Source organism: Anguilla anguilla, chromosome 1, assembly GCF_013347855.1.
Source record: "Anguilla anguilla isolate fAngAng1 chromosome 1, fAngAng1.pri, whole genome shotgun sequence".
Taxonomy (NCBI): domain Eukaryota; kingdom Metazoa; phylum Chordata; class Actinopteri; order Anguilliformes; family Anguillidae; genus Anguilla; species Anguilla anguilla.
In genome coordinates, this window is record NC_049201.1 from 4,925,928 (window position 1) to 4,942,117 (window position 16,190).

At 50.9% G+C, this 16,190-nt stretch overlaps 1 protein-coding gene across 5 annotated transcripts in view; it reads left to right on the forward strand.

The window, feature by feature from the left end:
• Positions 1-16,190, forward strand: part of daam2 (dishevelled associated activator of morphogenesis 2) — a 139,254-nt gene that overhangs the window by 77,223 nt on the left and 45,841 nt on the right. For all 5 annotated transcript variants that reach the window (XM_035394340.1, XM_035394336.1, XM_035394354.1 and 2 more), the window contains exon 3: positions 7,692-7,781. In XM_035394340.1, coding sequence (XP_035250231.1) covers positions 7,692-7,781 — 90 coding nt within the window. The remainder of the gene's footprint in view (positions 1-7,691; positions 7,782-16,190) is intronic.

The following is a 16,190-nucleotide window of genomic DNA, read 5'->3' on the forward strand; positions in this document are numbered from 1 at the left end:
TTTATCATTATGCAAAATTACTCTTACATTTGGAGAGCTGGGTGTGTGTTCACAGCAAAACTCTGGGAACTATGTGTGTGCATGTCTGTGTGCATGGATCTGTGTGTGTGTGTGCATGTATGTGTGTTTGTGCATGCGTGTCTGTGTGCGTTTGTGTGTGTATGTGCGTGCGTGTCTGTGTGTGTGTGCGCGTGTGTGTGCGTTTGTGTGTGTATGTGCGTGTGTATGTGTGTGCATGCGTGTGTGTTTGTGTGTGTGTGTGTTGAAGATGCCAGCTGGGTGAGTGATGGGGGGGTTGCTTGAGGACAGAGGGGTGACAGTCTTTAGTCTCTGCTGCTGGGGAAGGTGTAGGGTGAGGTGTAGGGGGAGGTATAGGAGACTAACACAGAGACTCAGGTGCTGTTGCTGTGTGCATATGGCCACCATGTGTCAGAGGAACACTATACCCCTGTACAGCACCAAGCACTTCCCTGGTAATGCTACTGTACTATGTGCCTTTACACACACACACACACACACCCACACATACATACCTACACACACTCAGAAATGCTTACACATACACACACACACACGCACTAACACACATACATACCTACACACGCACACACACACATGCCCAAATACACGCACACATGCACACGCACACACACACGCAGAAATGCACACAGATGCGCACAGAAACACACTCACAGGACAATGCAGTTACACGGTTATACAGAGTAATAACACGGTTATAAAGTTTTATAGTTATGTACCGCTCCCCCCAGTCTGGAGATGTAGTCCCATAGGGTGGAGCTTATTGGACCAGCGAGGGTAAGGCTGTGGGTTTGAGGCTGCGGGGGCGGGGCTGCGGGTTCGAGGCTGGGCGGGGGGGTGAGGCTGCGGGTTCGAGGCTGCAGGGGCTGTTAGAGATTTGGGGTTGTAGGGTTGGAGGGGGGTGGGGGGGGGGGCGTGTGTGTCATGTACGAGCAGCTTGCTGTGCTTATCGTGATCCGAGCAACAACATCAGGATGATTGAGCCAACATCTGGCGCAGAGAGGTCAGATGACAGATCATACTGGGGGGGGGGGGCTGTTCTGTGTCCTGGGTCCTGGCTGAGCAGGACGGCAGAGATGGATTTAGAGCAGACTAACCCCCCCCCCCACACACACACGCCACCCCCACCACCATCATCTGTCAGCACAGGGTCTCCTTAACCCTTTAAAGAGGAGGCTCAGTGTAAGTCAGTGTTCTAGAACTCCGTCGCTTTCAGTCACCAGTACTGATTGTGACATCATCAGCTTTAGAATGCTGTCAGTTAACACCATTATGATCGCATGTTTGTGATCTCACACCTTAAAGGGTTAACTGTGTTTTATTCAGGGGCCAACTGAACACCCCTATTTAACACTCCACGGGCAGCCCCAGGGTTGCTTACTCTGGGCCCCGTGATCCTTGAGAACCATATCATAAAATATTTTATTATCCTTATTCAAATTTTTTTTTTTTTGCAAATGCTTTGACTGTACTGTATCTGAGCCTGCATCTGTACAGTGCGTCTGTGCTTCTCCCTCCAGGAACAGAATAATAAATAATAGTGAATATTTTAAGATTTAAGGGAAGATTAGAGCACCATGAAACCATAACGATGGTATGATAACCTGTGTGAAACGATCGACTGGGGATTTCACAGCGCGTGTCGGGCTGCTCGGTCGTAGCACGCTTTTGGCCGGGGGCTCAGCCTCTGGGTGGGACTGGCTTCTGATTGGCTAGGATTATAAATTTTTTTTTTTTTTTTTGGGAAACGGTCGGTTAAGTTGGCAGTTGTGCAAATGAAGGAGGCTCTGGTCCAAGTATGAGTGGGCCTTGCCTAGATGAGAGGGGGCGGGGGGCGGGGTGGATGGGGGGGAGCGTGGGGGCGGGGGGGGGGTCAGCTTCCTCTTGGCTTCCCACCATTCCACTCTTCGCGGTAAAGGCCAGGAGATGCGTTCTTCCTTCCCGCCGGCACCTGGGAGCCGGCCGACCTGCTTCCCGTTCGTCCTGAGCTGACCCCCACCTCCGCCATCTCCGCCACCTCGCCCCGGGCCGGGCCGTTTGGACCTGAGGCTCATCTCTGTGGTGGGGGGGGGGGGAGCTGGGGGTGGGGAGGGGGGGTTTGGCACCCCTGGCCCTCTCACCCCGCCCGTTACGGTCTGTACATCCTCCGGCGTTCGGCGAAGACCGCGCCCATCTCCTCAGGCAGGACCACGCCCCGCCCGGCCCGCCTGACAGTCAGAACAGGGAAACGGCCTTGGCACGTCTGTCTGTGGCACTGCCCACAGTGCCGCCTGAGGCTCTGGCTACGAAGCGTCTAATATCCGCCAGAACTATTTACACTTTATACCTCGACTTACAGAGGGTGCCTTTAACTTGGCTAGGACACCACCAACTGAGCTGGAGATAAGTCCGGTTATAGTCAAATCAGTACCAAGACCTGCCAAACTAGGGGAAGAACGGGGTCCCATATTTCTCTTTTTAAATAAAACCTTGATTGAGACGTGCTCTGAAAAGTTGGGTTTTCTCACATCTAGGAGAAACAGAGGAAAATGTTTCACCCCCCCCCCCACACCCCCAAAACTGGCCCAACACTATGTGCCCCGCCCTGGGAGTGTTTGGGTGAGAGGAGAGTTGGCTCGGTGAGGGCACTGCGGCGTGGTTGTGTCAGACTCACCGGGGTCACTAACGGCCGCTGCTGTTTCCTGTGGGGCCCTCGGGGGCCGCGTATGACTTCCTTCCTTTCCGGCCTGATGCTCGCTCGCACTTCCTGTATCTTCCTGTCCCACCCTGAACAGGCCGGGACGTCCCGTGCTCAAAGTCCCCCAGGGCCTCAGAATCTCGTACACACAGACACGTACACACACACACACACACACAGACACACGCACACACACACACACACAGACACACGCACACACGCGCACACAGAAACGTACACACACACACACACACAGACACACGCACACACACACACACACAGAAACGTACACACACACACACACACACACAGAAACGTACACACGCACACACACACACAGACACACGCACACACGCGCACACAGAAACGTACACGCACACACACACACAGACACACGCACACACACACACACACACACACACACACACCCACATGCAGACACATATACACACGCGCACTCGAACACACGCGCACACACGCATGCACTTGAACACAAACACACACGCACAAATACACAGACACGTACACACGCATACACACACACAGACACACGCACACACGCGCACACAAACACACACACCCACATGCACACACACAGACACATGCGCACTCGAACATACACGCATGCACTTGCACACAGACACACACGCACACCCGCATACACACACACATACACATACACACGCGCACACAAACACCCACATACACACACACACACACAAATACACGGACACACACACACACACACCCACACACGTACACAAAAACACACGCGCACACACAAAGACAGTCACGCAAAAACACACTCAGCGTGACACAGGTGGCTTCTCACTCTCAGTCACGCCCCTGTTCCCTCATCCACTCGCACATCCGCACACACACCACACTCCTCACTCAAACACACCTTTTCCTTCCTACGCTTCCTCTCTCTTTCCCTTTCTCCCTCCCTTCCCCTCTTTCCTTCCCTCTCTCCCTGCCTCCCTCCCTCTCCCTTCCCATCCCTTCCCTCTCTTTCTTCTCTTATCTCTCTCTCTTATCTGAAAAGTGCAGCCCAGACACCGCCGGGCGAGGGAGAACTCGGTATTCAACGTCGCTTTCAATGACGCTGATAAAGGAATATGAACTTCCTTATCTTTTACCGCTGCCTTTCTCTCCCTCTGGATCCCTCTTTATGGGGTTCAGTCGCTCCCTTTAATTTCCGGCTCCCTGTCGGACGTGTGCGCCCTGGTCCATTCCGATGCCGGCGCTTCGGAATCCTGTGATTAACCCTTTGAAGAGTAGCTTTTTTTGGAATGTTTATTCTTTTTTTTTCAAGGTTAAAATTCAGTGTTCTAGAACGCTGGTGCTTTCAGTCACCAGTAGTGATTGTTACATCAGCATTAGAATGTTCAGTTAAGAACTTTTACTCTTACACCTTAAAGGGCCAGTGACTAATTAAGCTGAGGCGCTAGTCAATGAGTCATCGCACCTAAAATAGGCGGTGCTCTCATACTGCATCAGCGGCTGACTAATTTCAAATTAATCATTCTGCTCTGTGTGTGGCCTCGTTTATCGTGTTGGTTTTGTCACGTTGCCAAAGTATAGCTTCGGCGTTCACAGTTTTCAGACCCGAGGAAAACAGAAAGAACACTTCCCAATATTCGCACCGAATCGGGTGTCAGAGCAGCGTAGCCCCCCGGGACGCGTCTCAGATCTCAGGGGACTGGACGAGAGACACGGAACCCGCCCTCCGGCGGTGTGGCCGTTCGGTTCCGGAGCTCGGCGGGAACGCAGAGTATCCGCGTTTCGTTCCAATCCGCCGGAGCGGCGGGGTGTTTATTTATCACACCTCCGAGCTCTGACGCACGTCTGGAGAGAACGAGGGATCGGCATGAAAGAAAGTGCCTCCAACTTCCCCCCCACCGGCGTTTCAAATTTCTTCAATATTATTTGATTATGCATTAACTGAAATGTGAAAAGGGAAGAAGGGTTTAGATTTTTGTGTTTTTTTGTTTTTTTTTGTTTTTTTTTGCCAAGTATATATTTTTCCTGCTGGAGGGAAGCAGGTGCGCCAATATTAGTCTAAGTTTATGCAAATTCCGGCGGACCGCGGGCTGGTTCGGGGCCTGCCAGTGCGTGCCTGTTTCCGGACAGAGAGCACGCAGAGCTCCATGTGACTGGCGCAGTCACGCTATGAGCCACCTCCCCCTCCCCATCCCCCAAAAATCCTCAGCGCCGCCCTCACCCCCCCCCCCATCCCCCAAAAATCCTCAGCGCCACCCTCACCCCCCCCCCCACCCCCCAAAAATCCTCAGCGCCGCCCTCACCCCCCCCCCATCCCCCAAAAATTCTCAGCCCCCCACCCCACCCCCAAATAATTCTCAGACCCCTTCCCCACCCCGCTGTGGTACACTATCCCCCACCCTCCTCTGTTTGACCTTCATTCTGCTACATTTATACCTGCACATTTTTATCAACATATTCTCTGCCCCTAAGCTTGTACATTTTAAAAAGTTTTATTTTAGGTGTTTTTGTTATTCAGTAGTTTTAGTTATGTTGATCTTGAATGTTCTTTGCATGCTCCATTTTATATTTCCCAGGAAGGGTTTGTTGAATTGGACTGTTGAGGTCCGAGCTCACACCAAACTTGCTTTGGGTTTTCAACCAACCCAAACCATGGATCAGAACCAACCGAAACAAAAATTCAGAGGTGTAATCTACAAGAGAGATTACGATCAGAACATTTTTTTAACCTCATTTCTTATTGGCTGCAGTTGTTACTCAAACATAACTAAACATGGATGGTCTCCATTGCTGTATGTCACGGGGCGCGCGTAGATCATTGGCATGCCCATTTCTGAACCAACTGTGGCTTTGTTCTTAAAATCGCACTAATAACAACAATCACCACCAGAGGTGGAAAGTTCAGGGGTGAGAAAGTATAAGTCCTGCCAATTGTTTCTTCCATCCATGAACCCAACTTGCTGATTTCACTAAGTAGCTTTCTACCTCCAGGCTAAAGAATTGTTGTGATTAGCAAATCCAGGTGATTAGAACTAAATACTGGGGAGGATTTTTAACTTTCTGAACCTGGATGTTCCCACCTCTGCTAACCACCACTTAAAGCCTGTGCCGTCCACGCATCCCACCCCTCCTCTCTCTCGAGTGTATGCACAGAAAGGCTTTGCTTCTGAGAAATGTAAGTTAGGGTGCGGAGGTCGAGTTTGTGGCAGCAGGCAGAAAGGCAGAGTCGTACGGAGAGAGCGCTGAGGTGAGCGTAGGTCTTACTCTGGCGTTCCCCGTCCGCCTGGCTCGGATCCAGCCCGGCAGCCCAAGTCTGCTGTGTCTCAGGCTTGAGTTTCAACACCTTCTGTTTGGGTCAGAGGGGCCTGTGGAGGGCTTCTGCTAGACACAGTCTGAGGTGTGTGTGTGTGTGTGTGTGTGTGTGTTTGTGTGTGTGTGTGAGAGAGAGAGAGAGAGAGTGTGTCTGTGTGTGTGTGTGTGTGTGGGAGAGAGAGAGAGTGTGTGTGTGTGTGTATGTGTGAGAGAGAGAGCATGTGTATGAGAGTGTGTGTGTGTGTGTGTGTGTGTGTGAGAGAGAGAGTGTGTGTGTGTGTGTGTGTGTGTGGGAGAGAGAGAGAGTGTGTGTGTGTGTGTGTGTGGGAGAGAGAGCATGTGTATGAGAGTGTGTGTGTGTGTGTGTGTGGGAGAGAGAGCATGTGTATGAGAGAGAGAGAGAGAGAGAAAGAGTAGGGGGAGAGAGAGAGAGAAAGAGAGAGAGAGAGAGATCCTATCTCTTCCAGCCTGGAAAAGCACCATGTCAGTGAGCACCCCCCCCCCCCCCCCCCCCCCCCATAAAAAAATTAAAACATGTAAAAACTCAAATACCTTTCCTAAATAGGCCAACATTGAGTCATTGTGACCCCGTGCTCCAGAGCGGCCTGTTTGAGGTGCCTGCACTGCTCTGGTCCCCATCTGGAGCTGCTCATTCTGGGCTCCTTTAGCTCCTCTTCAGGGCCTGAGGCCGTAAGAGCAGCCTGGAGATGGAACTAAACCAGCGGACTGTCTGGCCATCCTCTGCTTTGTGTTCAGGGGCTTCTCTTCACCGTTCCCGCCAAAACGGCTTCTCTTCACCGTTCCGCCTTAAATGGCTTCTCTTCACCATTCCCCCTTAAACGACTTCTCTTCACTGTTCCCGCCAAAACGGCTTCTCTTCACCGTTCCCCCTTAAATGGCTTCTCTTCACCATTCCCGCCAAAACGGCTTCTCTTCACCGTTCCCCCTTAAATGGCTTCTCTTCACCATTCCCCCTGCTGGTTTTCATTCCTCCTCTTCTAATCTGGGAATTCAGACCTGGGATCTGGGACGAGTGGGAGATCTGGCCCGTGGGTGACATTAAACGAAACGATTAGCGATCAGACGGAAACCAAAACCAGCGGCACCGCGGGCCTCCAGAGCCGGATTTGAGCGTTCCTGCTTTGGATCCTTGCATCACCAGCAAAGTCCCCAAGTAGGGCAGCCAACTGGTAGCATTCTGGCTGCCCCAGTAGTGTCTGTAACCCGGGGTGGTTGGGGGAGTGGGGGGTGGGGTGGGGGGGGGGATGGTTGACGTCATGGTAACAGACTCATTATGCTTAGATTAGCCCCGTGCTGGAACGCAGAGCTCTCTGTCTGTCTCTCCTCTGTGCCCAGGGGGAGCTTTCCAAGCCTTTATCCCCGTTCCAAGGCAAAGATTCATTTCCTGTGTTTATGCATATTTCCCATTTCTCTAATGTGCGTCTCTGCTTGGCCTTACTGAGAAGAGCACCCCATCTATGGAAGAGCGCTCGATTGACTTGCTGTTTTGCATGTGCGTTACTTGAATGGTGGATACACTGACTGACTGATGGATTGACTGACTGACAGACTGACTGACTGATGCATTTATTGATTGATTAATTGGTTTATTGATTGATTGATTGGCTGACTGACAAATTCTGTTGTCTTTGTGTTGCAGGATGAGCTCGACCTCACAGATAAGAACAGGGAGGCCATGTTTGCTCTGCCCGCTGAGAAGAAATGGCAAATATACTGCAGCAAGAAAAAGGTGAGAAACCGTCCTTACAGCACCCATCTGTAACAGGGTCATTACAGCACCCGTCTGTAACAGGGTCATTACAGCACCCGTCTGTAACAGAGTCATTACAGCACACATCTGTAACAGGGTCATTACAGCACACATCTGTTACAGGGTCATTACAGCACACATCTATAACAGGGTCATTACAGCACACATCTGTTACAGGGTCATTACAGCACCCGTCTGTAACAGGGTCATTACAGCACCCGTCTGTTACAGGGTCATTACAGCACCCGTCTGTTACAGGGTCATTACAGCACACATCTGTTACAGGGTCAATACAGCACACATCTGTTACAGGGTCATTACAGCACCCGCCTGTAACAGGGTCATTCCAGCACCCGTCTGTAACAGGGTCATTACAGCACACATCTGTAACAGGGTCATTACAGCACACATCTGTAACATGGACTGTGACCAAAATCACATTTCTGTAACAGCAGTGTGTTCAGGTCTGCCCCCCCCCCCCCCCCCCAACACACACACACACACGCACAACACCCTCCACTGTTGGTCCACATGTCTGGCAGAACATCACTTCACTAAACAGCTGCCCCACCCCCCCCCTCCCCCCCGATTCCCTGGAAAATGACTCCCTCTCCCTGTTTCCAGACTTGAGAAATTGTGGAAATACTAAATATCCGAGCGGAGATTTTGTGTATAAGGTAGTGGAAAACCCCCGACACAGTTTGTATAAAACAGAGATGAATGAAGAGCACATTGTGTTAGCCCCGCCATCCTGTGAACACTGCCCCCCAAAAAACCTGTTCCTGTTTACACTGGGGCAGAGAGTGAGAGAGAGAGAGAGAGGGAGAGAGAGAGAGAGAACAGGAAAAAAAGAGTAATGATGTCAAAATACGCTGCAATTTTCTTTTCCGAAAAAGAAAACGAAACAAAGGAGAGCGTGAGGTTGAGGGCGCGGTGGCGGTGGCGGCACACTGCGGAAAATCGGCAAAAGCGGTGGGCAGATGTCGGGCGGAGTTAGGGCGTGACGGACCGCTGGCGACGCGCGATGGCACGGAGGTCCCGCCCCCTCCGCACCGTTACCCGGGGAACGCGTGACTGGCATGCGCATGCCCACCCGCCGGCCAGGCCCGTGCGTGGAAACCCCGTGGTAACCGGAGCGGCCGGTGTGCCCGCTCGCAGCCCGGGCGAGGGACAGCAGGGGGCGCCGCTGTGCGTTGGAGACCTGGTTTTATTTCTGCCACTTTTATAATCTTGCATATAACTCAGTGAACTCTGCTGGTGTTAGAAAGAAGAACTCCCAGTGGGGACAGGTAGTAAATGCTTTATGTGCTGATTCACACCTACAGCTATCCAAGGGGAGTTTTTGTTGGCCATTCAGTATGCACAGCTTCCTCTCTAACACACAAACATACACACACATACACATGGACACACACACATTCATGCACACATGCTTGCAAACACATACACACGGACATGCACACGTACACGCATAGTTACACATGCGCACACATATACACAGACGCAGTCACATTGTGCACGCACACACACACACACACACACACACACACACACACACACATATCCTTTCTTCGTTAGGGCAGCTCAGGCCATAGTCAGTCAGTGGCGTCCCTGACGCAGAGCTGTCTGTGGACACTCCCTGCAGGACATTATGCTGTGATTGCAGTACAGGAAGAGCGGCATTTCGAACCCCTCAGAAGCTGAAATTAAACAAACGCACACAAGCTTACCCAAATCCACCCCCCTCCCCCCTCCCTTGGCAAAGCCAGAATTGGAACAGTTAGCGTTCCTGCCTAATTCCAGAGTTCCCCTCCTTTCCCCTCCTGGTGCGGTCTCGTAGCTCAGACGTTATCAACTCTGACAGTTCAAGTAGAAGAAGAGTAAACATGAAACAAAGCGAGGGGGTCGATCTGGAGAAACTGCGTGCCGTTGAAGGGGAGGTTACGGAGACATTATCCAGTGTTTTCTCTCTCTCTCTCTCTCTCTCTTCCCCCCCCCCCCCCTTTTCTTTGAGCGACTTGCCAGTTGCCATTCCAGCCCGACTGCGCTGTTCCGAGATCGTTTCCTGACGAGGGCACGCATCCCGGTGCCTGGTCCAGGAAACAAGCAGCCGTTTGCCGGGGGGAAAAAAAACAGACTCTCCTCCTTCGCTATTTATGTCATGGAGAATGGCTAAAACAGCTACAGGGCTGCTGCAGAACACAAGACAATGCACAGAGAGAGAGAGAGAGAGAGAGAGAGAGAGAGAGAGAGAGTCAGGCCTCGTGAAAGAGTGTCAGTGTTCTAGAACTCCACTGCTTTCAGTCACCAGCAGCGATTGTGACATCAGCATTAGAACGCTCCGATAAGAACCTTCTCATCGCAGGGTCAGTGACTCGTTAAGCTGAGGTTTGCTCTCTCACCTGCAGTGAACTGAGACCACAGTTGAATATGACACAGGAGTACTCTAATCCAGTCCATCCTGTGGCCTACAGGCACAGCTTATCCGCTAAAGACCTGGTCGTATACTTCCAGTTCTTACGATTCTTCTGCATTCCAAGCCAACTGCTTTTCTTTCTGCGACTGTGGTGGAGTTGAGCAGGTTGATGTGGGGGTGGCCAAATGCACCCAGATAGGCAGACAACATCTCGCCCAGGGGTGTCTGATCTTATCCCAAAAGGGCCGGTGTGGGTGCAGGTTTTTGTCTTAAGCCAGTAACATTCAACTAATTAACTAATCATGGCCTTCAATCAAGATCTTGATAAGTAGAATCAGGTATCTTATTGCTTTTTGGATAAGGTAGGATGCCGTTCGCCTTGCCAATGTCTGCGGGCATTGCGGAAGACGCCCGTACTCAGTGACCCGAAGGACCCGATAAGACCCGTGGTGCCTCTGTTTGTGCCTGTTCAGCTGAAGTAATAGATTGAGAGTGACTCAGGGGTCTGCTGATTGACATTATAAAGGGACACACTGCTGTGCTTTGTCCTGTGGACGTCTGTCGATCTCCTCTCTCCCAGCTCGACAGCACACCGCGAGGGACCTCTGAAAGATGACTGCCGATACAGAAAGTGCCCTTTATAAAAGAAAGAAAACAATTACAAAAAAGAAAAAGATTTTGTGCTGCTGCTGCTTACAAGAAACGTGTTTTCAAAAGCATCCAGCAGTCATGTCACATCAGGACGAGGTCCTAAATCCTAAAATAGTGCTGTCTAGACTTTCATCGCAAAAACACTGCCCTAAATCAGCGGGATAAGTGCCTTTCGGGGTACATTAGTGCTGAGTCGTAGTATTTCATTGTCTAGCCCACTGTTAGCTCACTCGACACACTTTCTATTTTTGGAGAAAAAGCTAAATGATGTGCGAACCTTTTGCTCGCGGCGTTCCGTGTTTGCGTCCGCTCTGTTGTGGCAACAGAGGATCATGGGAATCGGCGTCATGGCGGCAGAGGAAACGTGAATTATGAGACCGGGTCGCTCCCCGAAGACGCGATGTTTTTCCCCCAGAAAAACCCCCGGCGATCCGAGCGCTCCGGCTGGCTGGGAGAGCGAGGCTCGTTCTCTTAACGCGGTTACCGAGAGCAGCTCTCGCCATCACTTCCTCCATCACTGGGCTGCGGCCCTGCGTTGAGTGTCAGTGAAACTGCACGAGATTTAACCACAGAAGTGAAATTTCTTTATATATTATATATATATATTTTTTTACATTATCGAGACCAGGGCTGCTCTACCCTGTTCCTGGAGATCTACCGCCCTTGTAGGTTTTCACTCCAGCACCAACAAAGCACCCCTCACTCAACAGCTAGAGATCTCCTTGAGTTGCTCGTGAGTAGAATGAAAACCTTCAGGACGGTAGCATCTCCAAGAACAGGGATGGGCAGCCATTGATCAGGGCTATTGAGAAATAAAAGAGGCCTGTCGTGTGTCTTACGAGAGGACGTTTGACATGAGCTAGCTGGCGAGCCAGCACAGGAGACTTTCTGTTTCATGGCGAGCCAGCAGGTGGCGCTGAATTATGGATGAGGTTAAACGGAACTGACAGGGAGGTTAAAAAAAGAAAATGCGGTTGGTTAGGCCCGGGTCATCCTGAGAGGCAGGGCGGTTTGTCAGGACGGCGGCGGGCGCAGGCCGTTCGCTGAACGGCGGGGTTGTGAGAGTCGCTCGCGCGAAGCGGAGAGGAGAGTGATTACCTCCGAGCGGCGCGCGCTTTCCCGCCGGTCGCTGATAAAAAAGGGCCTGTCCGTCACGAGCCTGTCTGAAACGCCAGCCCCTTAATCTGGGAGAGCCCTGTGTGTGTGTGTGTGTGTGTGTGTGTGTGTGTGGATTCCCTCCGCCATGCCTGCGCTGTTATCTGGGCTTTATAGACACATCACTGTCACACAGGGGCATGACAACACACCTGACATAGGGGTCTGTCCGTTAGCTTTGTTGTCAGGATTTGTGATTTTTTTTTTTAAAGAGCTACAGGCCCGGTGTTTTTGGGTGAATCCCAGGGGTGGGTTACATTTTCGGAGGGGAGATGTTCAAGGTCCTAATCACAAGCACTGAAGCGGGTGGAGGTCACGTTAAACGCAACGTGTTTCTTTGAACCATGTTTGAACATCTGTAATTTTGCCAAATGACTATTCACAAATTAGCGGGTCATGTCCTGTGGCATTCTGGGAAATGGAGTGCAGATAGGATGCTCTTTTCAATACATCAAAAAAGTATACAGATCTTTAATAGTGAGACCTAGTACTGAACCTGTTGGACAGTATATAAAGAATCATACGTTTCACCTCTCTGCCTGAGTTCCTTCATGATATCATCGTCTCTATGGAATAATGGGAAACAGCTAAAAAACGGTCTGGATATATCATTAGCTTTCCTGGCTAAGAAGCCCTACCTGAAAATCCTGCGGTCTAATTTATACTGATGTCCAAACTAAACGTAACCATGGCTACTTGAGGAGGCACATGGTTTTACACATAAAGCAATTCATGAAGCTCAATGTCCCCGTGTTCCACGCGTTCTGAAAAAAAAAAAACTTCTGCAAAGGATGCACTCATGTTTCCTAGCTCCTCGCTCCTTCGAGGAGAATTTAACGGATTGGAATAATGTCCTGAAAGATGGCAGACCTCAATCGATTCCCGAGCCAATCGAGAACCGAGGAGACAAGGATGGATAAAATAAGGGACAGGGCTGAGCCTCATGTGGTGTGTTGGATCCTGTTTGCCACTGGTACAGTTCTACAGATTATGAAGTGATACATAATGCAAACCTGAGTTTCGATGGTTGTTGTGGGTATTGGGGTAGGTGTCCGTGATACGGTGGGTTTGGATTTGGTTTTTATGTGTGGTTGGTTTCACGTGCTGGGTTTGGATGGAAGTGTATCCCTCCAGGGGGCTATGGGAACGGTGCGAGATTGGACAGCATCTTTTCGGGCTGGCTGTGTTCACACGTTGGGTTTGGCACTCGCGCCTGTGTCAGGTAGCGCCTGTGTTAGGTAGCGCCTGTGTCAGGTAGCGCCTGTGTTAGGTAGCGCTTGTGTTAGGTAGCGCCTGTGTCAGGTAGCGCCTGCGTTCTCTTGGAATATTTTCACAGCTGACACTCAGTTCATGGTTCGGCCAGATTGCAGGAGGAGGAGGAGGAGGAGGAGGAAAGAAAAAAAAAGTTAAAATCTCAGATCCACTGTAAACACAAGAGCCGCAGCTGAGCCCTCCCCCTGTTCTTCAGGATTTCTCTGGAATCTCGCTTCCCGGACCGGAAGAACTCTGGATCGCATCCGTACCAAAACGGGAGGGTTTCAGCCAGAGGACTCAGAGAGCTGAGGTTTAGCACACGGGGTCGTACGCGGGTATTGATCTTGGCACCGATCGGCAGTCCCGAGTTGTGTAATATTGATCTTCCTCTGCTCAGGGAAAGGCATGGATTAAAATCGCAGGATTCCGTGACCTACCCAGAATTCCTTTGTGTCGAGCCCTCGTGAACTGTGCATCTGGCACTGGTTGTTCACATTTTATCGTCACGGTAACGCTCAGTGTCATGCTGCTTCAGAAATGTTACAGCACATATATCTACACATTCTAGCCAGGGAACAGGCACATGTTCTGACATTAAAAATGGGGGGGGGAAAAAGATATATTGTGAGAAACAGATTTTCATGTTGGTCTTTGGTCAAATTCTCCTTCTGAGCTGTCTTCTTGGGTATGATATTTATTGGCCCATTTACGGTATATATAATCTGGGCTGTTTTAGTCATGAAACCCTAAAAGCTAAAGCCCCCCCCCTCCCCCCCCCCCTCGCACGCTTGCAGACTAGGTTCTGTGTCCCTGCAATTCTGCGGTAGCCAGAACCTTGTGTCCGGCGCGGAAATGAAAAAGCTTGCGTCGCGTGAAATCACCGCTCTACTCCATCATCGCGAATAACCGGGCTCCTTGTTCTTCGGAAAACGGGCCCGACTGATCGCGATCCGCGACTCGCCTCGTCCTGAGCGAACGCGACAGAAAGATCGTCCCGCCGCTCGTTTTGAGGGACGCTGGCGACGGGACGGCCGCCGTGCGCGCCTGCTGCACGTCAGGCCCTGGTTACGGTTGCCGTGACGGCGAGTTGGCGGGTTGGCGGGCTGCTGCGGCGGCGGCGGCGGTTTCTGTGATGCGTATTTGAGTGCGTATTTTCTCGTCTCGTCTTGGCACGAGACGTTGGCTCCGCACACACGCGCGGGCGGCCCCCGTCTGCGTGTTTTAATTCATGCGGAAACCCTCCCCTCTGCAGCCTCACGTGAAAAACACATCATGGAGGGGTAAGGGGGGGGCGGGCGGGGGGGGGCGGGGGGCATATCGGAGCCGAAAAACAAGGCTATTGAGTTTACTGTTCTCACGAACACAATTCACGGCAGCAACAACAACCAGGACGCTCGGGTTGTCTCTTAAACCCACTTCCTCCCGCTGGCCTGTCCTCAGCCCACTTTAAGGCTGGCCACGCCATTGGTGCATGCTGTGATTGGCATGACCTCACTGAGCAGCCAGAAAGGGGAAGTGCATGGTCAGGGGGGGTGTCTTAGAAAGTGGAAAGAACCCTTTAGAATGTGCGCTGTGATCCCCCCCCCCAGTACACACGCACACACACACACACACACACACACACACACACACACATGCACACACACACACACACACACACATACACACACGCAGCTGGATGTCCGATCTTGACATCACAGGAGTATCCGAGCTTTCTAATGCCTGTCCAGGTCTCTGTTATTCTTGATTTTCAATGCTTCTCCTCACCTCTCTCTGACTCCCTGCTGCCTGGCTTTAATCGACAGGAACACGGGGTGATGTTTGTCTTTGCTTCTCTTCCTCCTGGTTTCGATGGGGCGCGTACCAAGACGCAGAAGAGAAAAACACACTACCGTTCTGACCCCAAAACAAACAAGCCTGACTTGCCGTGACCGCTCATTTGTACCCAAGAACTCTGAAATTGCGCTATTTTGCAATGCCTTGTTAAGCCAGCCAGGGTAAATGTTCCGTCCTACTCGACAAATATTTCAAAGTACCAACATGCGCAAAAAAATAAAAAAAAATAAAAATAATAAACCTGGAAGAGATTGAGAAAAGCAATGTGCTAGTCTGACCCTCAGAATCAGTTGGCAGCCTGTCTGTTCACAGATGTGGAAATAAATAAGAGAGTTAGGAGGAAGGAACGGGAACATTTGCTTCTTTGTGCTGAGCGTGTTGGTGTTAAGAATGTGTGAATGGATTTTGGACACGGAGGGGACAATACAAAAGCTGTGCATTTTTTTTTTTGTGTGGGTAGAACATTGCTGCCAGCCATAGTGCATGTAGAATTAACATAGTCTGAGGTTCGGTCTCAGTGGAGAGAGGAATCCAGTCCTCCATTGCTATCCCAGCATGCCTTTATGCATAGCTGGTCTGTGGGAGTGAGGATAAACAGGCGGAATGCAGGAATTACGAAGATGTCTCCCCGGCTGAGAGTTGGGTCCAAACTCACCGATCTCTGGACGTAATCGCTGTGATTTCCCCACTGTGATTTCCCCACTGCTGTCCATGCTTGAGCTAGCCAAGATCGGTCGCTGCCTAGCTGTATATGCTTTGCGTGCAGTTGTTTTACGTGTGCTTTGAGCAGTTGCAGTCACAGGGTAGCCATTGGCAAGGCAGTGCCTGTTTATGTGAGTCCATCTTCATTTTGATTTAATCACATTAAATATGCTCATTTGCTCCAGATAAACACATGTGCACGCACGCAATCAAATGCACGTAGACGCACGTGCATGCATGCACACACATGCACGCACACACGCATGCATATGCACACACACAAATGCAAATACATATACATATGCATGCACGCATGCACACACACACGCATGCATATGCACACACACAAATGCAAATACATATACATATGCATG